This window comes from Numida meleagris, chromosome 1, assembly GCF_002078875.1.
Source record: "Numida meleagris isolate 19003 breed g44 Domestic line chromosome 1, NumMel1.0, whole genome shotgun sequence".
Classification (NCBI taxonomy): domain Eukaryota; kingdom Metazoa; phylum Chordata; class Aves; order Galliformes; family Numididae; genus Numida; species Numida meleagris.
In genome coordinates, this window is record NC_034409.1 from 193,788,912 (window position 1) to 193,816,255 (window position 27,344).

General features: G+C 43.9%; 1 protein-coding gene across 11 annotated transcripts in view; it reads right to left on the minus strand.

Moving 5' to 3' along the window:
• The window catches only part of C2CD3 (C2 calcium dependent domain containing 3), a 44,841-nt gene that overhangs the window by 6,114 nt on the left and 11,383 nt on the right, over nucleotides 1-27,344 (minus strand). For 8 of the 11 annotated variants that reach the window (XR_002434228.1, XR_002434229.1, XM_021384135.1 and 5 more), the window contains 20 exons: nucleotides 26,917-27,035; nucleotides 25,798-25,920; nucleotides 23,361-23,825; nucleotides 23,017-23,168; nucleotides 21,606-21,849; nucleotides 21,018-21,201; nucleotides 19,846-20,026; nucleotides 17,848-18,020; nucleotides 16,462-16,582; nucleotides 14,985-15,253; nucleotides 13,818-13,907; nucleotides 13,016-13,636; nucleotides 12,109-12,426; nucleotides 8,559-8,697; nucleotides 6,687-6,751; nucleotides 5,090-5,295; nucleotides 3,873-3,964; nucleotides 3,295-3,471; nucleotides 2,396-2,613; nucleotides 114-1,152 (listed from right to left, as the gene is read on the minus strand). Coding sequence is in view for 9 of the 11 variants with exons in the window: in XM_021384135.1 (XP_021239810.1) it covers nucleotides 114-1,152; nucleotides 2,396-2,613; nucleotides 3,295-3,471; nucleotides 3,873-3,964; nucleotides 5,090-5,295; nucleotides 6,687-6,751; nucleotides 8,559-8,697; nucleotides 12,109-12,426; nucleotides 13,016-13,636; nucleotides 13,818-13,907; nucleotides 14,985-15,253; nucleotides 16,462-16,582; nucleotides 17,848-18,020; nucleotides 19,846-20,026; nucleotides 21,018-21,201; nucleotides 21,606-21,849; nucleotides 23,017-23,168; nucleotides 23,361-23,825; nucleotides 25,798-25,920; nucleotides 26,917-27,035 (4,996 nt within the window). In the remaining 2 variants the exon portion in view is untranslated. The remainder of the gene's footprint in view (nucleotides 1-113; nucleotides 1,153-2,395; nucleotides 2,614-3,294; nucleotides 3,472-3,872; nucleotides 3,965-5,089; nucleotides 5,296-6,686; nucleotides 6,752-8,558; nucleotides 8,698-12,108; nucleotides 12,427-13,015; nucleotides 13,637-13,817; nucleotides 13,908-14,984; nucleotides 15,254-16,461; nucleotides 16,583-17,847; nucleotides 18,021-19,845; nucleotides 20,027-21,017; nucleotides 21,202-21,605; nucleotides 21,850-23,016; nucleotides 23,169-23,360; nucleotides 23,826-25,797; nucleotides 25,921-26,916; nucleotides 27,036-27,344) is intronic. The other 3 variants (XM_021384131.1, XM_021384132.1, XM_021384134.1) reach the window with 3 other exon arrangements.

The following is a 27,344-nucleotide window of genomic DNA, read 5'->3' on the forward strand; positions in this document are numbered from 1 at the left end:
TCCTTGTAACAGGGACTGATGGAATTTCTCATTTCTGAAGCCCGTGTGATTCTAAGCAAAAGATAAGATCCACTCCCTGAATGCACTGTGTGCTTAAGGAAAGAGAAGGATACAAAACCATTTTTGGTTTCTCAGGCTTTCCTGACTCTTCCAGTGGATCTTCATGGCTGCTGTCAGACAAGCTGCCACTGTGCCCTTCCGAGCCTGCTTGGGCAGATACACTCTTGGCACAGATCTCATCAGAACCACTTTTTTCCTCATCTTGATGATCTTCATTTAAAACCTCACTGTTCTCCTCCTCTCTTGCTGTGGCTTTCGGAGTGGTCCAACTAAGGCCCCCTGGAAATTCCAGCAGTTCCTTGGAGGCCGCGTGAAACTCTGTGTTCTGCTCTACTTGCTTAGTGTTAACTGTTCTGTGCCAGATGTAATTTCCATTTTCAACCGGGCTGCTGTCTGTCTGATGCACTTCTGACAAACGAGCAGGCTGAACCAGCTCCTTGTCAGCTGTTTCTGTGCCATTACTCAAGCTCTTAAAGCCTTCTGCTCCTGTCCAAGGACTGCTCTGCAATGCATGGGGGCTAATGCATGGGCTAAGAGAGGTGAGCACGCTTCTGTTGTCACCTCGTGGTGTGCTGGACAACGTGCTGCTCCGTCTGCTGCTCCCTTTCCTCAAACCATCTATGTCCACCGAGTGCTGACCTTCAGGTGGCAAGTCTGTGGGCTGCTGCTCAGCTCCCAGCTCTACCGAGAGCACGCTGGACCAGGGACTGGTTCTGTCAGTCAGCGTCGTTATTTCATTAAGAGTTCGTGGCTCTATAATGTCTTCTTCTTCGTACTCTTCTTCGCTTTGTGGCTGATGGGCAAAAGCACCTCCATCTCCCTGGATGCAGCCTGCTGGATGCTCCCCTTCGGGGACAGCTTGGTCGAGCAGTTCCTGCAGCACACGTCTGCCAAGGACAGATCCCCCAAAGGAGCACGGCTGCTGGGCATCGCTGCCAACACCACGTGAGTCCAACCCCAGCTGGCCTTGGCACACGTCGGTTCTGGCATCTCCACCCTTCTGGTTGGGTACATGAGAGGCACCCAGCTTTCTGCCGCTGTCTTGATCCACGTTAGGAGAGTCTTTAGTATTTTTTGTGATTGTCTGCAAGTCTGGTGAACAGAAAACAGCATCAGAAAATGCATAGAGCAACTGTTCACCCTTTACCTGGGCTTTTAGCAGAGAATCACATGTGTGATAATGGCTAGGAGTCAAACACACACAGCAATTTTGTCAAAAACTGCTGATCTGACCACATTCTACCACTTACAAGGGCAGGAGAAGGACAGAAATGCTAAAGGAAAAAAGGAAATGTTCAGGAGGACAGTGCTGAAAAATAACGAGAAACACTGCCTTAAATCTACATGGATATAAAGAAGAAAACTGGACAGTGAAGGTACTCTTGTATAAAGAACAGTCAGTGGAATGTGACCTGGGGCAAATGGAAAAAAGTATCTATTGCTTGGAACAACTAAAAGCAGTTTGTGCTGCTCAGATCGCAGGGGAAGAAGTGAGGAATAACACAGACAGGAAATGTGGGTAATCCTACCAGCTTTTCTTCTTATAGCTTCCCTAGCTTTATTTATTGGCCCAGGAGACACAGTTGCTACTGATATTCTACGGCTATAATCTGGCTTTCAGTTCAGCTCCCCAACACTGATCAAACGACAGACAATTATTAATTTAATACTCATAAGACAGAAATTCACTCTGGACTACTGTTCAGTTGCTGTGGCAGAATTATCAAGGCTGGAAGCAAAGAGCTGCCTGGGCTCCTGGCACAGGTTCTGAAAATACAAGAACTGTTGTGGTGTAAGAGAAACGTGCCCTTCAGCTCCATCTCTTGGAAGTGTTGCTTCCTGCAGGCAGCTAGAGGCAGGAGCAGCACAGAATAACTGCCCAGCTGGCAGCACTCCTAGCCACAGCTTCTTCTCTGCACAGCTCTTCAGTCCCTGGTCATTTTGCTATTCCAAGTGCCTCTCTGTTAGAAGATCACAGTGGTTTGAACAGTTAAGCTAAAAAGAAATTAAGGGCCAAGTCCTCTTAGCAAAGGGTCACGGACTCAGCTCAGTACCATTCTGCGGACTGGTTTTGCACAAGAGCACTCTTTTTCTATTGGACACTGAAATCTAAGTGGAATTTAGGCCTTCACTCCCATCTCATCTGCCTCCTGAATATTCCACCTCAACACTATCGTTATTGGCAGAAGTTTGGAAATCTCACCAAAGTGACATCTGCCAGTGGATGAACACATGCTGACCACCACCACCAGGGACCAGCCTCCATTACTTGAGGAATTTGAAGATGCTTCAAGGCAGCCCCTGACCAAAAATTCCAGACCAAGTGACAACTTACCGCTGATGAGGCTGCTGACCTGGGACACCAGCTGACTCGATTTCCTCAAAAGATGGCATCCGTTGGGATCCACTTCTCTACTCCTCAAGCCTTGACGATCGCTCTCCTGCTCTCTGTGACTTGGCTGGGATCTGTTACCATCACTGAAGTCAGGAAAAGACCTGGTCAGCTTCTGGCTGAAGTATCTTTGAACCTCATCCAGCTCACTCAAGTTTTGTCTGGAAGCAGTTGTGAGAAAATGGTAAGGAACAAAAAGAACAAGAAATGATGGCAGACTGGATCCACCCACGTCCTTCCAGTCAACAGGGTGTCAATACGCAAACGCAAGGGTAGGGGTTATTAGTGTAAAACAGATCAACAGGAAAACGTTGAGGCTGCTCTACCTATGGGAAAGGACAGTGTTTGCTCAAGAACAAATTTAGGCTGGGAACTAAAAAAAGAAAAAATAAAGCAAGTTTTAAACACCCTTATTCAAAGGAAGTAAGATTTGCAGTGACCTCGCAGTAGAAGTCTCAAAGGAAAGGGTGTTACTTGACTTTATGACTGAGCTTGATAAAAATCTGAGTATTTTGAGATATGTTAAGACTGTGGTGGCAGGAGAAATGATGGAACAACTGGGAAAGTTTCTTCCAGTCCTACATTCCTCCACATAATAAACATTCCTCTCCCAAAACGTAGACCTGATCTGTAAGTCTAGAATCTAGACAACAGAAAAATGAGTGCTTCCAGTAAGGAGAGAGGCACCCTGCTGTGAGAGGACATCCTTCTGTAAATTACACTGACACTTTGTTGTTTTTTTTTTTAAATCATTTACCGTATTTTTTTCATTTTTGTTAAAATTCAGCGCGGGAATTCTGACGTTTCAAGCTATGCTTTGTACATCTAAGGCTTTGCCTTACCTGAGAGCAGTCAGAAGAGAAGCACGCGACGACAGCGACAGCGAATCCATCCTGGCTGCCCGTTGTGCATTTCCTTCTGCCTGCTGCAAGGATTCATGAAACCTGCGCACGTTCTGCATATGCTCCTCGTGACGAGGTGTGTGTGCCTTAGAGGGACTGGTTCTGCTGGGAACAGGGCTACATTGAAACACAGAAAGCAGTCTGAAATCTCTACTCGGACAAGAGGTATGGCAAAACGAAGGGGATATGCAAGTAATACTCAATTCTAACGTAGCATTATAAAGAGTTCTTATTCTTATGGAGACCTGGCAGAAATAACTGGCAGTTTTAGTAATAGTCCAGCGTAAATCCTAAAGCAGCAGCTTGCAAATGAAACATCAGCGAGAAGAAAATCTGGGTTTTTAGAAAGGTACCTGTCCCCAGGTTGCCATCTCCTGGGCCGCCCTCTCATTGGTAAAGGGAATTCAGTATAATCTTTCCAACACAGGGAAAGACTTACGACAGGGCTTTATGTGATCAGATATGCAAAGTTCTCTGTCCTGGGAATGATCAGAATGACTCACAGCCAGCTGACTTACGGTTCTCGAGAAGGACTCCTAACTTCCTTTGGCAACACGGGCTTGGAAAAGCTTGGAACATTACTGGGAAATGCTGGAAAGACGGCCTTCACCTAGAAGAAAGATGAACACCTCACACGAGCCTTCCACAGTGAGAAAATAGAAATTCAAGTGGTATTTTGCTGAGCAAACATCTTCTAAATATACGTTTTCAAAGGGTTTTCCAGCACTGAGCCAAAGTACCGTCCAACCACACTCTTATCCCACAGACATCTGCTAAAAGGCAGATTCAGCTATCAATATATAGGAAGTCTCATTACCAGCCTACCCTGCTCTGTAACCACAGTTTCCAATTTACGTTTTCCAGTTCCAACTTTGTTGTTTAAAACAGCCATCCAAACCAGGGAAAGCAGGCAAATAACAAGAAAAAAATCACGCTGAAAGCAGTATCATATAAAATAGTTATAAGAAAGCATAGTGTTAAATAGTCAAGAGGGTATAATTCTGCCTTTTTGCATTCAGCAACAGCACGTGTTATGTGTAGCATGAGAAGGGCTGCTGGATCCCTCCTCACCCTACTGAAGAATGGAAAGCAGGCTATAGTGACTCCACTACGTGTGTATATCCTATCCCAGTCCAGCTGGAAAGTCTGGGGACTAAAACACGTGCACAAAACGGTAAAACTTGCAGAAAATTAAATCTCTGCCAAATTAGAAATTTCCTAATTGGCCAAAGGCTGAATTTGTGTCACAGCAGCAGCATCCCACACCACCTGAGTGATGCCTGCTAAAGGATCTCTGAGAATGCCATCATATTTTATCCTAAGGACCGTCCAGTCTCAGCCCTAGACATGCAGAAATGTTACAATCTGGTTTGGAGCATCAGCTGCTGATCAAACAGAACAATGCCAGGTTCCCTGACATCCAAACTCACAGAATATCCTCCTAACAATTAACAAACAAACCCAAACACCCACAAAACAACAAGAGAGCGACACAAGCTGCTGGTGATGATCATGTCCAAGGTTTAAACGAGTGCTGTAACTAATATTGTCCATTGGCTTCTCTGGAAATATAAAGCAATATTCTTCAACAAGGAATTAAGCATCTCTGGTATGATTACAGACTGATCCACTGCAGTAGGCCAAGCTTGCTATGTTTGCTCATTACTTCAGAATCCCAGAGAGTCAATGCTGATCTAAGGAGACAACACACAGGGTAAGAAAGCAAAGCACTTACTGCAGAGCTCGGAGTCTGGCTGCGGATCCTTGCCTGCCTTTCTTCTTTGAGATTCTTTATATTTTGAAGGGGGGAGACTGCTACTTTGATCTGCCCTCGGCACTGCCCACTGAAGTCCGTGATGTTGTACCACCCGCACACCAGCTGGAAGCCAGAGAGAAGGGGAGAAAGGTCCACCGATGCGAATCCTATCACCCGTTCTGTTTCTGAGGAAGAAGAATATAAAGCACCTGTTAATTTCAGCTGCTTGAGATCGCAACGTTTGAGGAATGCCAGAAGGCAGTCAGTTACGCAGCCCTTGAAACGTGTCGGGGATTTCCAGGGAAAGACTTCTCATTAAAATAAGAAAAAAAAAAAAGGGTTAAAAAAAAGTGGTAATAAAGAATAGGGTTTAAGAAAATCAAACAGAGGCACAGATTTGGGGTTTTACCAGCCTTCAAACCGAGACACCGATGGTATCTGACTTAGAAGGAGAAACTGTCTGAAGCAATTAAAGCAAATTAAAATTTGCCCAAGGAGGCTGTGGATACCCCATTCCTGGAAGTGTTCAAGGCCAGGCTGGACGTGGCTCTGGGCAGCCTGGGCTGGTGGTTGGAGACCCTGCACTCAGCAGGGGGTTGAAACCAGATGATCTTTGAGGTCCTGTTCAACCCAGGCTGTTCCAGGATTCTATGAAAGCAGGCTCCTCCCTGCAGATGTGCCAAATTGCCTGTCCCTGTTGCAGTTATTGATAACTTGAAGACCTACAGCGGTGGTAGTTCACACAGAATGAAGGTCTGGCTGTAGGTGCAAGGAAGGACACGGAGGTTACGTGCCCTATCCAGCACTTTATCAGAAAGGGTTACGCTGCCAAAACATTCAAAAATACCATTTGGCATTACACAGTTTCATTCCTGTACAACATTTTGCCTTTTCTGTCTCGCACATTTCTCTGAAGCACAGAGCAAACGACCTTATCCAAGAAGAGGGTGCTGTAGGGAGCCTGCTTTGCAGGGGGGTTGGACTCAATCTCTAGGGGTCCCTTCCAACCCCTACAATTCTGTGATTCTGTGATTCCATTCACCTAAAAACGTCCCTGCAGATACAATGAGAGAGCAGAGCAGGAAGGAGGGGTGGCAGGAGAACGGCTGAGCACACATGGTGCTCTGTAGTACGCAGAGAAAGGCTGAGTTACACGGGACGTTTATTTTGGAAGCAAAAATTCTGCCAGCTGAACTTCAAAATATACAAAGAAAGGGGAAAAAATTGGTTTATGAAAGATCCCAGCAGTTGAATTGAAGTGGGGCTGCCTTCCCAACAATAAACACATACCCATGACACTATAGAAGTATCTGAATGTCCCTTCAGTAGAAAAATCCAACCTCTAAAATACTGTCAAATTAAAATACAGAAATACAAACAAGCCAAAGCTTGCCAGGAGATTAATGGGGAAAAGGAAGATGCTGAGGGACAAGAAATCGATGCGTACTTATCTATTGCATTCTTCCAGCCCAATGCCAACAATATCTTTACAATTCCACTCTCCAAGTTACTTGAAGTCACCTAAGGAAAGGGATGCAGAAAGATGCTCTTCTCAACACTGCCCTACCAACTTTACCTGCTTTATGCCACACTTTGAAGACCAAGGTTTGCTGCGGGTCCAGCAGAAGTTCTTTGGATAATCTGTGAAAAATAAAGTCATAATTCATTATGTGAAGGAGGAAAAAGAGAAGGCACAGTAAAACGTCTCTGAAGATTCAATGGTGTTGCATCTATCCAGACAAACTGGTTTGTTCTGGGAATGATGAGCAGAAAAAAAGATTACTTAGTCCTCAAAAGCATAACTTTACGTGGTCTGGGCTTTTGTTTATTTATGTTATTTCCCTCTCCTCGTTCTTGTTGTAGATTCAAAGATAAGGCACTGAAACACAAGGAATCTTAGGGAAGAGAAAGGGAGAACAAGCCAATCCCACTACGACTAAGTAAGCACAGTGACAGCAAAACACAGGGGTTATGGCTGAAAGCTGTAATACTGGAACTTGATCTTCAGGAAATAAAGAGGAACACTGAAATGACAAATGTCTTCACTGAGCAGCTTTTAAGTCACTCAAAGCAATGCAGCTATGAATCTGGGCATAAGCAACCTCTGAAGCTAACCTTCAACCTTCAGCTATCAGAACTCTTTCAAGGGTTTCATCTTCGTATCACAAATTCCCTACAGCCAAAAATTCAATATTGTGGCAGAAAAGCCCACTCCTGTGTGGGCACTGTTAGATATTTGCAAGCATTTTGTGACGAAAGCAATAAAGTATGCTTTCTTATTGTCTGTATCTGACTTGTTCAGAAAACACCTTTGGCTGTTGCTTTAGAATTAGTTTAAAATTTGGGATTTGGAACTAAATGAACTTTGAGGTCCATTCCAACCCAAGCCATCCTATGATTCTATGAAAATTTGGTAGAGAAGCACAGGAGAAGCCACAAGACTGCAAACAAAGGTTTGTTACTGACCATTCCTGTGTATGACTTGATCAGCCGAGCTGCCTTGGAGGGTTCCATTCATCTGCTCTCATTTAGGCTGAGTTATGTTCCCTACACTGATATGACAGTCACAGGAGAGAAACAGGCATCCCAAAGGACTGCTATCCTGTTTTAAGACAACTCTGACACAGGTGAAGTGACACAGTGATTGCAGGTGCATGCATCTCTGTGACTGCAGAGGATGCCAAGGCTGAACAGCTCTGAGTCAGAAACCCAGCTTGCAGATACGTAGAGTAGGTGAATCCCACCTTAGAGCTCTGAGCCTGAAATATGGTACAATTACTAAGCATGAAGCTACGTAAAATATGCAGGAAAAAAACAATAAATTGGATCAAGTCTCAATGTATCCTCCCAAGAGACTTCAGCTATTAGCAGCCTCTTCCTCTACGTGGGGGAACTACAGCTGAGTGGAAACAGACTGACTCACCCAAGGTCTTAAGCTGAAACATGGTGCAGCCATGGTTTAGAGCAGCTCAAATGCCCTTCCTCAAGTTAGCTTTAAGATCAAGCCTTTTAAGATCAAGCCTTTTAAGATCAAGCCTTCTCAAACAACTTTTCACACAAAGTAAGTGCGTGGCAATTGTAAAACATGGAAAGAAGCTGGGAGAAGCTCAACAAGGCTGCTCATCAGAGCTGGACGAAATGCCTTTTAGAGCTTGCTGGATCAAAAGGTGAATGAAAAGGAGTCTAAGCTTATAAAATGCCCTGTCCCTGGAGGCGTTTAAGGCCAGGCTGGACGTGGCTCTGGGCAGCCTGGGCTGGTGGTTGGCGACCAGCAGGGGGTTGAAACTCGATGATTTTTGAGGTCCTGTTCAACCCAGGCCATTCTAGGATTCTACAAAAACCACTGTGCAAGGAAATAAAGCAGTACACGCCCATAAGTAGAACTTCACACCTGGCTGTCACACCCAAAGGCTTTGCAAGAGTATCTGTGTGAGCCCACGTCACCCACCTTGCTTGTTGCTGGAAGTCCCAGACAGGCGAGTCCGTGTTTTCTATTACTGGAGTGGTTATTGGAGCATCTGCACCAGCGACAGCAAATGACACGCAGCTACTGGGTGCTGCCACTTCACGTTCCGTTAAGGGACTCCCTAAAATTATACAGAGATAAAAACAGAATTGGCCAGAAGGTAAAAGATAAATATAATCAATATATTTTTAAAATTTGAAGGCACGTCGGCAATTCAAAGCAGGTCATTAACAAAGAAATCTACTGCCTAGGAAATATTCCTTTCCATGGGTGGAGTTGAGAATACTTCATATTCACAATGGGGGCAAATATGACATGAACCTTTTAGGGAACAGAATGCAGAATATCCAAGGGAGAAACAGAGAAACCTTTTGCCCAAGGTCATCCACAAAGTCAGAGGCAAAGCTAGGAATTAAACCCAAGTCCCTGGAACCCTATTCCAGTACATCATCTATCTTCCAGGCTGGATCACAGAGTTTGGCAACCCTAGCTGCAAACAGAAAACACTTTTGAGTTATAAAAGTCAGCGTGACTTTACAGTTGGCATGTTGAGAGTACACTCATTTAATTAAGTATTAATTTAATTCATTGAAGGATTTCTGCCACAAGAGGAGAAGTGCACGGAGTGCTGATGCTGTTTCTCCTGGACGGTGATTCAGAAGAGCTGTACGCTGATGTTTTCCAAACTCATGCATCTGAAAAATCAGTCCACTCTTCCAGCGTGGTTCAACCCACCGGATCTGAAAGCTTGTCCAAGGAAAATTCTGCCTTCTCCTTTGTGCTGTGTTATTTTTCCAGAAGGATCAGCTCCCTTTCTGGCTCACCAGGAGGCTGCACAGCTCCACGTGCCTGCACAAAGAAGGCAGGGAGCAATGCACGGCCACACAACCGCGCTTTGAGCAGGGATATAGTGCATGGAGACATACAGCTGACGTTGTATGAGGCAGCTTCAGGAAATGCTGCTTTTAATCCACACACCAACCAGACCTTTGTGATTCCTGGCCTGGAATGGCAGGATGGCATTCCCTCTGCAGTGCACCTCTGAGAGCTTTGCGAGATTCCTCATGTGAGCGCAGTTCAGGGCTGGAAGAAACACCACTGTCTTCATCACAGATCCCAAATTAAGCCAGGAAAAGGCTTGTGAGGAAACAGATAATGAATTCATTAGTCTGATTTAATTGGATATGTTTGCACTTGGGTCGTTTATAATCAGAGGAACGCAAGGTCAAATTTAGGGATGGAGCTGAACATTCCCCAGTTGCTGCTGGATATTCTGGGTAGATGGCAACGAATGAAAGATGCAGAAATTATGCAATCACCTGTACTAAATTATATCTCAAAAAAGGAACAGGGACAATGATGTGCAAAGGTGCTTGGGAAACAGAATGAATGGGAGGATTTCTACCACTGTGACCCTTCCTCCACGTTTGGATCCTCTTAGTTACGGTTGCATTAGGGAGATTAATTTGCTTCAGGGCATCACCACTTGTAAAGCTGTAGATGCATTTCACTGCAAATGGAGCTGTTCAGATGGTGAAAATGTAGCTGGCAAGGTCTGCGAGGAGAAATGGACTTTGCCAAAGGGAATCAAGGTCACACTTTGCAACCAAACACCACTCACTTGTTACGGATGCATTCCTCACCTTTGCCTTCCAAGGACTCAGCACGTGGCTTTGGACTTCAGGCTTCAGCTTTAAGAACACGCCAGCCAGAATGACCAAAGCTGAGGAGTATGAATCCGACTTAACTAAAAACTCTTTCCTCTTCATGTCTGATTTGCCAGGAAAACATGATCAAATGTTACTGATTTGCTGTAGCTTACAGAGTTACTGTTTGTGCCCTTAACCATGAAGATTTACTCCAGGACAAGAGAATTTTTGATTATTTAATACACACAATGACCTGAGTTGAAATGTGCCCTACAGAACTGTTCTGAGTTTGGCACGACTACAGAGGTGGCAGCTCAAATACAGATGTGGGTAACTTGAGAAGAGCTCAGAGAAAGGAGCAAGATCTGCCCAGACTAGCTCCCATCTCCTTTGTGTAAAGGCAGACCTAAAAGTCAATCTCTGTAGTCACAGTGGAAGTAATTTCGTTCCTTCCTAACACTATCAAATTTAAGCTGCCTCTTTCCTTTGTATTTTTTTTGGAAGATGAAAAACCAAAAAAAAAACCACTGGAAAAGAGACTTCAGACAACTCAAGAGAGTTAATTGAATCTTCATTCAATTATTGAAAATTGTGTATCTTAAACAGCCCTTGCAAAACTGCAGAAAGTTTAACGTCTGTTACATACTGGACTGGAAATGTATTCAGCCTCTTTGTAATACAGTAATGAATGTTTTTATCATGAAGAATGCAAATTCTTGTTGTAACCAGCTTACCTATAGGCACCGTGTCAGCATATCTGTTGTCTCTCACTTAGTTACCTCTAAAAATACCCAGAAAAGATTATTTGCTTGAAGATGGAAACAGTGCAGTAGCGTACACCATCACAAGACACCTCCTTATCGCTCCAAAAGCTTTGCAGCAGCAAATAATGTTGCATCAGGTTTCCAAAGGCGATGAATTCCAACAGTTCACAGAAAAGCAGTTAATAAAAAAGCCACCCGTGGGGCTCAGGATGTATCTGAATTTCTTACACTTAAATGACAGCTTCTGTTTGACTCCTTGTAGTTGTGTTGTGTCATGCCATAAAATGCTGAGTGCTCTTTTCAGGTGCATCACCCAGACTATGAACTCGTTGATTTCAACAGACATGTCCAGTGAACTCACCTCGAGTCAGTCTCTTATTCACACTCCTATTTGGTAACAACAGCTGTATTTGCAAGGGCCCAAATGAGATCTGGTCACTCCAAGTGCTGAGCAGACACAATGTGATCAACCATGCAGCACTAAAGGCGCCCAGGGCAAAGTGTGGAACACTTGAAGTGCTTTCAAAGGTTCAGCTCATCTTTAACAAGCAAGATTCATTTACAGACTTCAGGATGAGGCACAAAGAAGGCTCCAAAAACTGCCAACCCACTGTGTTACATTCCTGCACACCACGAACCAAGCATCACCTGTTATGAAGGACAATCTTAATATGCTTAGAATAAATTCCAAAGTGAAGGGCAATTCCTTGGTGACCCTCAGCAAAGGGATTAGTTACCTAACTGTAATTCCCACTCTATGGAGTGGGAAATAGAGTGCCAAGCCTTGGTGAGTGCAGCCTGCTCTGCCCTTACACTGCCCTTCCTCACTGCTGTGCCTGGCAGCCTGCAGATAGCACAAGTAAGCCAGCTTTGCAAATTGATTACACGCTAAAAATGCAAATTTGTAGGAGTCTTTGAGATATGAGTACCTCAGGGTTACGTTACTCAGATAAAGCTTGACTTCAGAATCCAGCTGTCATCTGTAACTGTGAACGTTATTTACATTTTGGCTTTTATTAAGAGGGATAGGCTGAACAGTTTGAATTCCTGCTCCCCCTCTACTTACACTACGATGCGACGGTCTCAGGGCTACAACACCGTTAAGTGTTAGGGGTTTACCTTTTAAACTGAGATGCATTGCTCTTTCCACAAGGATGCTGACAGCGATGGTGCTTTCCAGAAACACCACGTCCTCTTCTTGTGGTTTCCCATTGGTGATTTCTGAGCTTATGACATCCAGGTTCTGACCCTGGTTTTCAGAGACCTGCTGGCTCGGGTCAGGTGCTCTCTCTGCGCTTTCCTCTTCACTGTTGCTGTATTCCTCTGCACAGTGAGGAGTGAGGGTCGGGGCAGAAGAAGTGGAGGAGAGAGCAATGTGAACACGTACAGCAGCCCCTGCAAGGTCTGCAGCATTGCATCTGAACAACGGGTACACTCCTGTAAGAGAATCCACAATCAGCCAAAAAAAACAAAACAGCTCACAACCTAGGATGACCTTGGAAGGAGCTGGTCCAGCTCATTATTGCAAGATCTCACATCAGGTCAGCAGACTCAGTTTTGATTTTCAGTGTTAATTCTAAGCAAGGTATCACCCAGAGACCTGTCCACAAATCTGCCTGCATGCTGGTGGCTGAGCTAACACCACAGCGAGGGCAGAAGCCTCAGTAATTGAACAGAGCAGAAGTTTCCATGATCTTCTCTTGCTCGGTCCTTGAGATACATTATTCTCACTCTATTACAGTGCCCAATATGCCATTCTGGAGCAACATTCCTCATTCATCCAGCTAGGCTAATTGCTTTCCCTGTTATAGATCACTGCTGGCAATTTTGCACCCATTTAAAGCTCTTAGGTTTTGAATTCAGAGAAGCATGCATCTTAACCTTGTTTATCTTCAGCGAAAGGAGCTGAGCGTGTATTGCATAAAGGACAAAACAACGCCATAAATTTTTTTGCTTAACTACAGATTTAAGCAGTCAAACATCAATAAAGAGAACTGAAACATGACAACGTTCTCTTCGGACTTACCACCAACACTCAGTGTTCTCCTCGACCTCTCTGCTAATGCTCTGAGGTCGACATAGGCAGATCCAATGAGACGATCCGTATCAAGCGGTCTTTCCACACCATTTTCCTTGCCATATGCCCACCACACCTGGATTTCTAATTTCTCCTCCCTGAAGAACCAAATCAGCCCTTGGCTCCTTCTGAGAGTCACCTTGTGGCCTTTCTTAAAGCTCACCGTGACGTTCTTGTTGTCGTCACACAATTTTGGCCTCCTAAGCAAAGTCCACGTGGCATCCTGATCATAAAGCTTGTACCTGAGGTAGCAGCAAGTGCTTTTACTCAGGTGCAGCTGCCCTGCAAGCAGCATGCAGTGGACTGGCAGCCACACCTTTGGGGTTGAAATGGTCACGACCACTGGACCGTCGCTCTGCTCCCATTCGTCGCTCTCATCCATGCTGTCTTCAAGGCTTTGCTCACCGTTCCATCCCAAAAGCTTAGCAGCCTCCAAAACACGCTCTCTGTCATCGTGATGAGCAAAGGTAACAGAAAGTTCCAGCCCTCCCACGACGGTCTGCATGATGTTTGTGGGGTGTGAAGGCATTACGTCTTCAGAGAGGGTAACTGGGTACCAGCCTGTAATACCTTCAGGAGAAAACACTGTAATTAGACTTACCCTACCCTCAGAAAAACGTCAGCAAAGAACGTTCTGCTCTCTGGTCATTAGTCAGGAACCAGAACTTGAAGTGTTTATTTCTTGTGAAAGTTTGGAATTCTTTTTTAACCTGAAAAAACAGCAAACAGTAGCATAACACCGCTGCATTACCTGATCGTCTTCTCAGCAGGTCTCTGGTTGGAATTGTAACTGTCCCAAGAAGATAATCCCTTGATGCCCGAGCTGCCAACGTGTCCGTGGCTGGAAAACAAAGAATTTTGCATATACACCAAACTGCAACACAAGATTTAGAAGCTATTCAGATGCTCTATTGCCTCAGCAAATAGCTCAGCTGTTGGATTAGAAACACTTTGAACTCATGAAAAAAGTAAAAAAGTTAAGATGAATGGTCCAGGACACACCAGGCCAACAGAAGTGAGAACCAGAGATGTCAGCAAAACTTGTGTGTATGCATTTACAGAGCACATTCATTACAGGATATGTGCTCCACCACCACATGGAGTAGTTTTTGGGGAATGTTTCCATAAGTGAGCATCCATCAGCAGGGAGCTGGTACATTACTACTCAGTTACTCTACCAACATGCCACTCCTGACATTCTTCTGCAGGAGTAAAAAACATCTCTAGCTAAATTTTGTTCATAAAAAAGATATTATGCTGTAAAAGAATTTTGTGTACCTGCCATAGAATCATTGGAGAATTTTAATCTACCATTTTTCTGAACCTCTGTTACCTCATGTATAAAGTAGAGGCAATAAGGCACACAAGTACAAGGGCAGGGTGCTCCAAGAGTCAAGCACTACTACTATTAATTGATTACCTTTACAATTAAAAGGTGATCTCGATCTTGAGGACGAGGGGGAATGGCCTCAAGTTGCGCCAGGGGAGATTTAGGCTGGACATTAGGAAATACTACTTTCCTGAAAGAGTGGTCAGGCTCTGGAATGGGCTGCCCAGGGAGGTGGTGGAGTCACCGTCCCGGGAGGTGTTCAAGAAACATTGAGATATAGTGTTGACAGACATGGTTTAGTGGGGTTATTGGTGGTAGGTGGATGGTTGGACTGGATGATCTTGGAGGTCTTTTCCAACCTAGCTCATTCTAGGATTCTATGATTCTATGATTGATTGCCTGGAGTCTTGGAAACCCCAACACTTTGTATGAGGGGAACACCACCTCCCCAAGCCATCTCGGATGACAGTTTAAGTAATTACATCTATTAACAACTGCACAGAATAGTTTGTCCTCTAAAATGAAAATTAACAGGACTAGATCATTACGCAAATGCATTTAGTCATTAGAATCACTTGTTCTCCTTACCTGACTTGACGCTCTGATGGTAGACAGAGAAGATGATGTTGGCAGACTGCAGGAGCTCCCCCAGACAAGAGGCTTCTCCGCTGCTTTTGTGAACGATGAGGTCACAAGGGATCTCCACGTGGTGCTCAAACTCTGGGCAGAAGCTGCGAGCCACAGCTCGTGTGCTGCGCCTCTCTGTCTCAGGTAGGAAGGAGAGGTGCACGGAAACGTAAGCATTAACTCCAACACCTGCATAGTACTGGACCGAAGGGTTCTTTTCTGCCACAGCCCTTCATTTGGTATGGAAAAGAAAACAAGTAAGGAAATGAATATGAAGCACAAGAAATAGAGCAACCGAAACAGACGTTTCACATCTTTGCAGCAAAAAGATGGGACAAAGCAGTGAATGTTTTAAGTCAAAACACACGCGGGCTCTGGATGAAGAGTATGTTCACCATTTGTACATCTGAACAAAGTAGGAAGATACAAAGTGGTGACATTAACTATGACAAGGTCCAGCACCTGGCTGCTGCGCTCTTACTGACAGGATCTGAGACCAAAGTACTGAGCTCCATTAAAAATATCCCATACTGTAGGAAAATCTGTAAGATAAATTCTTAGAGAATCTGCTCTAGAAGGAAGGAAATGGCCAAACCAAATTATCTTTACCCACTAGACTTGGCAAGTAAAAGAAGGTGAAATTAGCAGATAGAGTTATTTATGACTAAAACAGGCACAGGTAGCGTTCAGCTCATACACTTCAAGTATGAAAAATCTGAGGTCATTTGACTTTCTTAGCTTTTCCAAGCACCATATGGGAGTGATCTTCTCTGTATGGAGTCTACTTGAAGGAACAGGAGAACAGCTCAGTAGGCAGTATGCTAAAACAACAGCAGTCATCTCTCTCTTTCAATATGCAGTGTTCAAGAATTACGTTCAGGTTACAGCATGCACTAACAGCAGCAGCATTCCGTTGGAAGGGGATGTGTCATTTTAATTTACCCATGTTTCCACACTGAAATTCAAGAAAACAAACCTCAGCTAGCTTTTAAGTAGCATGAGTAACACCAAGATTTAGTGCCCTCATGGGTACCAATTTATACCAGCCTTTGGTGTAGGAAAATGTGGAAGGAGATAATACTGAACAAAAGGCTAAGGAGTCAACAGCTATGGCTACAGCTTTGCTGGTTGAAAGAACACGTATGATGTCTCTGCTAATACACAGTAAGTCTGAACTACTTCATTCCCTGCTCATACAGTCTTGAGCCTTCTGCAGAATGAATGCTGTTACACTGCACTGCAGTTCAGGGATAAAAAATAACCACAGATCTTCTTTACAAAAGTATTTTTACTTGGGATCAGAACCCAGTTTGAATCTTGGTCGCTGCAGATGGGAAGTTGGCCAGTTACAGTTTGTTTCTAATCTGATGTCTCAGTCTGCTGCCTCCAGGTAAAGCAATTTTAAGAGACAACTCTTCCTTTCAGAATGAGGCTTTACCTGGCTGCTGCTTGCAAACCAGCTGCTCTGTGTATTTGTACAGAAAGAGAAACAGTTTGAGCAGTTCTTCCTGCTGCTGTTTTCACAGAACGTTGGTATCTCACACTCACATCAAGCAAGCCTGTATTAAATGAGAGAAAGAAAGCAAAGCAATGGTCAGCTTTTCATACAGCTGCATCCAGTATAGCCAACACTTAGCTTTATGTCTTAATACAAAACTTACTCTATTAATGAAAAAAACCCAGAAAAAACATAAAGGAAAAACAAGAGATGCTTAGCAGGGAATTAAAGCTTGTCCAGACTGACTGTGCCAGGTGCTCTGCTTCAGATAAATTCTGGCCTAATGCAGAAGGCCCAGAAGGAAACCTTAAGGCGTGCATCCTGCAACCTGAGCTCCTGGCAATCTGGTCAGGTGGTCTTAATGGCCCCTTCTCAGGGTCAGATTTATGACAGCAAAAGCAGGACAGCCTATTTAACTCAGCCATGCCCTCACGTGTGCATTTACTGTAATAGGTTTTAAATATACTACTGCAGTATTTCAACACATCTTTTTTTATAGCACTGCAGTGGCAAAAGCTTCAATGAGATTTTCTGCTGCTGCGTGTGGTCGATCTACTACAGAATAACTGAAGCATATTGAACTTCCTCCCCAGCCCCACTTGCATTTTTCTTAGGGTCACTTTTTCCAAGAAGCTGCCTTTCGTTTCTGCAGTTAACGCTAAGCCTCTGAGATGGAGAGAGGGTGTACAGATTTTCTTAGGGGAGTTCCCAGAGTTGACGTTTGTATTGTTTGAAAGAGCAACCACAGAGCAGAGAGATGTTTCTGCTCGTACCAAGGGGAAACGGTTTCAAATTAAAGGAGGGATTTTTAGATTGGATGTAAGAAAAAAGTTGTTTACAACAAGGGTGGTGGAGCACTGGCACAAGTTACCTAGAGATGTGGTGGATGCCCCTTCCCTGGAGACACCCGAGGTCAGGGGACGGGGCTCTGAGCACTGATGGAGCTGTGGGTGTCCCTGTTCACTGCAGGGAGTGGGACCAGATGGCCTCTAAGGGTCTCTTCCAACTCAAACCACTCTGTGATATCACATATCACACACAGCCCTTCCTCAGACTTCCCATTCACTACCTTACATGGGAAGCCTAACTACAGTCCCTAAGTTATTTGGCAACTAAGCAGTTCCATACACAGGGAGGGCTTTTTAAAACTTCTTATAGTTTGAGGTTGCTTGTATTTCTCATTGGTTCTTCACTAGGTATGGTGATGGGGAAAGCTGGGAAGAAAAAACACTCACGGTCCAAATACATATTTTTAATTTACTTTGGCAGTGAAAACACAGACTTCCACCTTTATACATAAAGTGAAAAACCACAAGCCTTCCTTACCTGAAGACCTCAGGTGAAATTCTTCTGAGGAATCACTCCTGGGGACCAATGGAAGATTAAAAGTCTGTATTCCTATTTCTTCACGATGCTGCATAGTTATCATGGCACACAGCCGTGACAAAGGCAAGGTCCCTTTGGCAACCATCTGGTCTCTGACATTTGGGTAATAATACCTGGGAAGACACAAAGAGGCACTGCCAGTCATATCATTTGGATGATGACAAAATAATCATCATTTTTCTCAAGACTGCATGCAAGTCAACTTTAATTTGCATGTCTTCAGACCACAGCTGTTAGTCTCCTGATAGCTAGGGGAAAAACTCAGGTAAGTGCTCAGAGCAGATAATACCACCTATGTACATTTGCACTAGTCAGTCATAGCAAGGCAGCTAGCAAAAGCTCTACTAAAAATTGACATTCCAAAGGAAAACAAGAGAAGGATCTGGCATCAAATATTCCCCATTCTCTATTTCTGTTAATAAATAAAAATGCTACTTGCAGAACAGATCTGTGGTACCAGTTTCTGAGTGTATAAAAGGCAGTTTTACATATCTAGGCAGTTTCTATCTGTGCTGCTCTGCTTCACTCAAAGCCAGTTCTGGCATTGCATCTAATAAACAACAAGTAGAGCAAGAGAATGGCATCCACTTTGCTGTAGCAGTGACTGAGTAATGTGGTAGTGGTATAGAGCTGCATTTCCTTTGGCATTTTGGGACAGATCCTGAATGTGAATCGACTGTTCAAGTCCTGGGTAGGGCATTGCCTGCCTTGTAGTCCTAATGGGTTGGATATGAGGAAGAATCTTTTTTCTGAAAGAGCAGTCAGGCACTATCACAGGCTGCCCAGGGAGGTGGTGGAATCACCATCCCTGGAGGTGTTCAAGAACTGTGGAGATGTGGCACTTGGGGATGGGTTGGCAGTTGGACTGGATGATCTTAGTGGCTTTTTCCAACCTTACTGATTCCATGAATGTCTCACAGTATCACATCTGTTGGCTTCTGCTATTATTATCAGGCATAGTCAACATGGGTTTGCCAAGGGAAAGACCTGCCAGAGTAATAGGATCTTCTATGATAAGGTAATCAGCCTGGTGGATGAAGGGAAGGCAGTGGATGTAATCTTTCTGGGTTCACTAAGGCCTTTGATACTGCTCCTCATGGCAGCCTTCTGGACAAGTTGTCCAGCTGTGAGAGAAACAGGTTCATGCTATGCCAGGCGACGAACTGGCATATGGTCAACACTAATTTTAGCTGCTCTGGTCATTACCAACTTTAATGTGAACACATCCAGCATATAATAATTCTCACACAAACTTGTGAATTTTTAATAGCTGAGCTTGTTTACTACAGAATGAACAGATGACAGTTCTTACAATTGTGCTTCTCTAAGGCTGCCTGTCTTCATGTTCTCTACTTTCCATCACTAGTAATTAGCTTCAGCTGCCAAAGAAATGAAGATTTGAACTTTGCTTAAATGAGAATCTCACCTTGATCTATATCACAAAACACTGTGCAAATAGGAACAGCTGTAGGCTAAGATTCATCAATGATAACACGGGGACATACAAAATAAAACATTTTACAGTATAGTCTCCTGAAGCCATTGACTAAAGACCAAAATAATGAAATCATGCTCGCTATTAGAATTCAGATGTGCCGGGCATTTAAACTCTGCTTTTAGATCACCATGCTGGTAATAAAGTGCAAGAAAGCCAAGTAGCTTGTCCTGAGTTACCCTTTCCTCATTACAGTTTCATTAGCAAGCGCACCCTTGCTAATGAAGTTGTAAGAAACAAAAAAGAGTAATCAGCATTTTGGGGAGGAAAAGGTCCGAATGCCTTAAGCAACATTAAATGCATGTACCCATCACCAAATGCTGATAAGTTCACTCATTTTTCACTTACTACTTAATAAGCATCCCACAGCTAAAGATGCTTCAAGATCAGATGTGCCTCTGTGTTGTTCTGACACCTAACAAGAATATGATGTTAATCTGTACCTGCACCAGACTTCAAACTGGATTCCTCCTCCAACTGCTCCTGGTGCCATAAATGCACTGACCAGAAGCCTCTGAACTGGGACATCAGCTGGAACCAACAGGGAATGATGATGCTCATCATTAAAGACAGGATCAGGAACGCATAAAGTGGTTGCTGTGCGGAAAGGCTTTAACTTGATGCCTACAAGTCAAACAGAATTGGTTAAAAAGCCACTGCTAAATTCAAATCCAAGCAGAGAAGTAGAAAACATTGACACTCTAAGCTTTAAAGATCTGAACTGGTTTTGAACAAGTTAACTTGGAATCAGAGCACTAGAAGACTTGTGGAGGGAAAGGAAAGCAGTGCTGGGTCTGGAAGCAATACAGCCACATGTGTGCAGTGCCACACATGTGCTAAAATGAGAGGGAGAGCAAGGCTGCTGGGTTCATATGGCACTATGGGAACTCCCTAGTTTTGGTTGGTGGAAGCTCAGAAAGCCACCATGTGCTATAGAAACACTCCTGTGCTTCAGCTGCCTGTATTAGCAGGCTTCAGCCTTGTCCTCTTTGCAGTCCTGCAGGAGGCAGAACCTGCAGACAGTAAGTTAAAACCTCCTGGGCAAAGGCTTGCTCTTCTGAATTTCACTTCACAAATCCTTTACGAGCAACTCACAGAGTCTCATGAGCCACAGGCTGAAAACTAAATGTGGCTGCAAGCTGAAATAGTCCACAGTACTTGCTGTGGATCAGCTTTACTGTCATTTCTTCAGGGGAAATAGGTATCAGTGATTCAAAGTACACAAGCCAACACTAAGCCCTTTTCTACATTCGAGATGATTCCAACACTCCTTCCTTCTGATGATTTTAAACAGGTGGTCTCTCAGAAGGCTTGTGCATGGAAAGCCTTCGGTGAATTTAACCATGTAAGTCTTATTATTTCCTGCAAATTTGTTCTTGCCTGTTTGCAAGATCAGACTGTGAACTCTTCTGTGCTCTTCAACAAAAACATACTGCATGAATAGACTCAGAATGAGGTATCTTTTTTGCTGCAGACTTTGCCATCTACCTCAGTTGAAGCAGGCTTTCAAGTTACTGACCTAGCCCAAGGGAGGTCCTTTTCATATGCTGACCTCTGAGGAAATATTTAATTAGAGCAATGCTCTAAACACGGAGGTATCACAAAACAAACTTACCATCCTCGTGCAGTTCAGTTCCTGGCAATGCACTGGAGCCAGCCTCTTGCACTGGGAAATAGTACTGAACATAGCAGTCAGCTTCTCCCCAGACTGTGGACTGCAGGGGAGTGAGTCCTTTCACACTCTCCACGTGAATCTCAAAGACATGCTCCATCAGCTCTTCCCCTTCTCTCTCCAACTGCTAACAAACCACAAGAAAATGCTCATGGAACGCAAGCCTGTATAGGAAACAGCATGCAAGAAGACTGGCAACAAGAGATTCTAAGAAGCCCAAAATGGAGGGCTCAAAACCACTGTGGTACAGAATCAAGCTGTGAAAATTAATGTTTCCTGTAATATTTTTTACTCCACTCGTCAGGTAAATAGAAGCAGTGGATATACAGGGAAGTAAGAAAGGGAATAATGTCAAGACTGCTGAGAGAAAGCAGACAAAGGAGTACAAACAATATTTTGTACAGAACATGATCATCTACAACAAAATCAGCTACAAGGAGACTGGGGATCACTAGGCCTGTTAATAGACCTAGAGGTAAAAGTCTTTCCATCTGTCCCTAACAGCAAGAATGGGAATTTAGTGAAGAATACCATTGGCAGCTTTGTAGGAGGAGGGTCCAGGAAGTGGGCAGGGCGCTGGGTGATGGGAAGTTCCATTCCTTCTTCATTCTTCAGCCTTTGCAGTGCCACGATCTGATCAGCTGAGCCCATTGCCAGAATGACCCTCAGGCTTCCGCTTTTACTGCCAGAGAAGACATCTATCACAGGCATGTAGCTGTCCACAGCAACCACTGGGTAGTGAGCTTGAAGCAGCAGGTGGGAAATCTTTGGATCTCTAGAGTAGATGAAAAGAAAAAGACAAAAAAAGCCCTACCGTGAGAATGAGCCATCTGAGTATGAACTGTATCACACGCGTCTCATTTTAGATGGAATATTCAATGCAGTTAGAAACCAGTTTATTTCCATTCCTCCAAATTTTGGCTCAAGCACATGAGCTCCAAGTTCTGCTGAGTGGAAAAGGCTATTTTCAGCAGGGAGAAAGTACAGCTCTAAGAAAATGAAGCGGCCTTAGTTATAAGCCAGCCTGGAGATCTGCGAGCGAGGTGATGAACGGGAACAAGATTCCTATTAACATAACTGTAGCTACAGAACATTTTTTATGAAGCAGTCATTTGTCTTTGGGGATGGACTGGGGCAGGAATGCAAGAAGGGAAAGTCACTGTCTCCCAAAAAAGTGCAAAAATCTTTAATAGTACAGTGAAGATACACACAAGCAAAACAAAAAAACAGCCACCAGCAAAGGGTACATTAATAATTGACAAAGTAGTAGCAAGTCAGTTCCAGCACCAGCTGGTTTCCTCCTATCACTAGTTTGACTATAATAAAAGGAACCAATCCTTTTCACTAGCAAGAATCTTTTCTGTCCAATACTCTATTAATTCAAATTATCTAAAGCAAGTATTTGACTGAACGAGAAGCCAAAACCCTGAACCAAAAAGAACAAAGAGCTCTGTAGAGAACTATTGGACAAAATGACAATTAATATTTGAAGTAGACAGGTTTTTGATACCACAAGCATTACCTTGTGCTGTGCAAACTGACAGCATCCCTAGCAATGGGACCTATGCAGAGTAGAATCAAGAACAAAAATCACTCAGTCAGGCACAACCTTGGAAAACCAGCAATGGAACCACTTCTCACACACTGTCATGTCAATCCCTCACAGTTTTACTCCTTCCCACTACCACAGGATGGCTCCTGGATCCAAGTTTGATGCAGCACAGTGTTTATTTCTTTGTCTACTTGTATTTCTGTATGAGGACACTGTGACTTATTCCAATATTGCTCAGTGGAGAGAAGTGCCAGACAAAGTCTGAGCAGGACAAAAATGCCCTTTGCTATTAACTATTATTAAGAATTCTCCCATAACACATCAAACACAACTACATAACACAACTACAGCTTCGCCCAGCCCAAGAAAACGTGGAGAAAAGATGCTTACTTGAATGAGATGTAAAACTGATGCAGAGGCAGTTTCACCAATCCCAGCAGCCTGTCATTGCCAGGGTTTCCCATCTTGTTCCATGCTTCAATAACCATGACGTTGTTCTTCAGTCGCTCCAAGTGTTTGGAAGTCAGGGAGAAAGGCATCACCTGGAGAGGTTCATACAGAATTAGGAGACAGGACACCCTGGAAGCTATGCACTAAGCACTGAGCATTCTAGTGACACCACGTTACTGCACAGTGTACGAAACCGCGATCTTCAAAAATAGAAATGAAAGATGAAGTGTATTCTTGTCATTGTCACATTTCAATCAGTTTGACACAGAAAAGAGGTGACTTGCCTGAGAAAAATTAAAGGTAGGTTGCGTTGTACCCCAGACGACTGCAGATCTTGTTGCCTCCTCTGTGTTGAGCAGCTTGCAGTTTAAATACACATTACAAGAAGCGTGGAGCCCGCTGTCTTCAGCAACAAAATCCTTTCCATCAGGCACCATCAGCAGCACGTGCAGTAGTAACCCATAATCTTCAGCTGCAGGCATTTGTGTCATCAGATTACGGGCCACAGAGGTTGAAACAGACCATGGTGGCTGCACAACGTTTGTGCTGGCTGCTCCTGTCTTCCCCGGGTCCACGTGGTTGCTAAATTTCAAGCAGCTTTCTGCATTTACACGGTCCCTGTTGGGTTCCCAAAGTTCCAGCCGGGGACTTCTTATGGCATGAGGTGGGACTTGCTGCTGCACAGCCACTGAGCACCTGGCAGTGGTGCAGGTGAAGTCTTTGTTGTCAGCTGCAAGCTCTACTGATAACTGCATTGAACAAAGCAAAGAGCTGATGGGAAGACGTGCCCCACACCAAGGCAAGAGACAGCAACGTGAACTGGGGAATAATGCATTGCCTGTTTCATTTAAAACCGTGTTGGGTTATCACCCAGAGTGCTTACCTTTAGCACGTGCTGGTTACAGCTGTGACTGCAAAATAAACTGCACACACTTTTACCAAGTAGCAACCCAAGAATACTCAGCCAAGGTGAAAAGCCCTTTGAGAAAGTATCACATTTGTCACTATCTTCACCTTGGTACAACAATTACTGCTCGAGGAAAGCTATGACAAAGGAGAACTGTTTCTCTCCCAGTGTTATCTTCCACCTTTACATTCCCTCTTGACTTTAGCTGTCCCTAAATCCTTCTCCTTCTGCAGGTTCCTATTTTTTCTTTCCAATGGTCTGAATGTTACACTGCATTTGTCTTCACTTTTCCTATTTTGGTTTCTTTTTTATTATTATTATCTTAATTTATGAACACTCTCTTCTACATCTGAGTTGTCTCTCCATGTTGTCAAGATTTGAAAGAGAAATAGTCAGACAGGTATGGATGAAAACGTGTGTGAAAGCAACACAACACCAGAACATGGGCTGATGGAATTGCAGGTGTTGATTGCTACAGGGCATCATGGATAAGGCAGCAAGAAGAGAAGGAATAAATTGAACTCAGAACACAGGGCTGTATGATGAAGAAAGGACTTGAGCCATAAAATGTCCAGTTTAGGAAAACAAAATAATCACTCAAGAATTTTGCCTAAGAATTAAGAGGATTGAGACAAGGTACCAAGGCACAAGATCCCAGATAGTACCTACTGCTAAATGGTGCAAAATGCACATGAGGAGGAGTTCAAAACATCTGTCAGATATAAGCCAAGAAATGTGATGTGGATTCAATGGGTGACAGCCCTTACCCTCCATGTCTGGCCAGAGTAGCTGGACATGTATCCTGATGATAGGTAGCTATTACACTAAGTAAAATCTAAGAGATGGAGTGACCAAAATCAATTTTCTTAAAAATAAAGATTAGCTTCCCATTCCATAAGCTATTGCACTGAATTCTGTTTCACTAGTTTCCTACAATGTCTCCTTCCACTATTCTCCCCTTATACCTAACCTTAGTGCTTTGTTTTTCACTCTTCTGTGGCTCCTCTCCTAACAGCTCTACTGAATGGCTTCTGTGGGGTCTCTGCCTATGGTAGGGGAACTGGAACTAGATGATCTTTAAGGTCTCTTCCAACCCAAGCTATTCTGTGATTCTCTTAGAGGGCCACTAAGTTTCACAGGTCCACATGACAGAGAACATCAGGCAAGCCTTGAAGTGCCAGAACCAATCCACACTCACATCCTTTGGGAATAATTTAGGAGCTCCAAACATAAGATTTCTAAAAATTCTCTTCACCCTTCACTTGCTAATTTGGGAGCTCTTTGTCTTCAGAACTGGAAACCTCTCAGTTGTGCAGAGAAGAACTGTTACTCCTCAAGCTGAACATGCTGATAGAATGTCTGGCTCAAGAAGGCAGCTCCTGAAGACACAAGCGGCTACAGATGGCAGGAACATCTGATCTCCATGTCAGGAGAGACCTGAGATCATATCATGTGTGGAACCAAGGAACACAAATCTGCTGCCTTCCTGTTCTCATATGCCAAGGTTCCCAGCCCTGAACATGCTCCACACAAAATCTGATGCTTCTCTACCCAAGCCCTAGCTTATTGACCCTTGTTTCATCCTGCAGGCAGAGGAAACTCACACAACAAAATCCTTAAAGAAGGTTCTAAATATTTCCCTGACAGCTTAAGGGGGAAAAAAAAAAAAAAAGTTTCATGTTTCGTTTTCTCGTATCTTCATCTCTGAGACTTGGCAAATTAAAAGAGAAAAAATAACAAAAAGAGAATCATTTAGCCAAAATAAGTAACAGCAGGTGGTTTAGCACAAAGCCCATGCATTAAAAAAATCATACCTTCAGCGGTCCAACTTGTATCTGATCTCCCTCTTTTTCCACAGGTATTTCACAGCTGAAAGTGAGCAGTTCTGACTGAATGACCTTGCAGAGCTGAAGCACTGCTGAGCCAACGGCCACTGGCTGAGGGTAGAACAAGAACACATTTTGCAAGATTTCTGTGAAGGTTAAACAACCGTGGGCATGCTGCCAAGAAAAAGCCTCCTGGAAGAGCTGGGAAATGATGGTCAGCCACTCACCCTGCCCACTCTTCCACCACTGGTTGCACCAGCAGGGATTTGTAGGAAAGCTTCCCTTGCTTCCTATCTCAAGCATCACTAGGACAACAGTAAGGTTCTAGTACCTTCAGTAAACAGTTCCAGATTAATACAAAAATTAACAGCCCAAATCCTCATGACTGGGCGAGATTTGCATAGTTAAAGACACAACTTATTAATCCGTTAAAAGAAGAGCTGCTCTTTGAACAGATGGGCAGATATCTTTGGTGTTGATTAAAACAAAACACAGGCTGAGTAAATACCTCTAGCTGCCTTTTAGTGCATGTAGATGATTAAGCAGACATAGCTCCTTTCATCTATTTGCCCCAAATAAATATTTTTTTTCCCTCTAAATGCACAAGTTATGCCATTATTCCCCTTACCCTGGTCGTGGTATCACCTGCATCCACATTAACTCACTCTGTGTATCTAAACAAGCTGTGCTCCCATTGAAGATGAATGCTTGTAATTGATCCAGTATGCTTAAACAACAAGAGTTCAGTTTTAAAGATGAGGGAAGGAAAATTTCTTTTTTTTTTTTTTTCTTGCTTGCCAGTCTTGAGCTCAGAAAATGATTCAGCTGGGTGACAAGATTGAACAGCAACTACTTCAACTCACAGAACCTGCACATAACGTTCATTCCTTTCATAACATCTGGCAATGGTTGGTTAAGAAGTGGTTCAGTCAAGCCACATTACTTTGTTTTGTCTCTGATGGCTGAGAGGGCAGCAACTGGAAGGAAGCACTGCAGAAGACTCGAAGAAGACACCACTGTGCACGTAAGTATTTGGAGGAAATTGAATTGCAGAGGCTTTTTTTTTGCTATTCAATACACAAAGCATAAACAACTACTAATAAGTACCTTTCTCTGCGTGCTTTTTCGCATGTAGATTTTAAAAGCAAGGTCAGAGCTCCACCAGTGCTCTATCATCGTTCCACCAAAACGAACAGGGAACACAAATCGCTGCTGAAATTTCACCACTGCAAGGAAGACAGAGACTCGTGAGCTCTTAGCCAGGGCTGCAGCTAACCTATGTTTCACACTCCCTCCGAAACAGAAATCTTCAGTCTCCGCAGAGAATACGCAGGGTGAAGAGAGACACAGGAAATCCAGGAGGCAGGAGAGGGAAGGGTGGCTGTTCTGAGGAAGATGGACAAACACACAGGGAACATTGGCACATCTGCCAGAATGAGCAGGTTAAGGAAGGCTGGCAGCTGGAAGGGAAGAAGGCTGCTGCTAGAACACGCAAGTTGAATCTCCCAACGTTTCTCCCTATTTATTCATGCTGC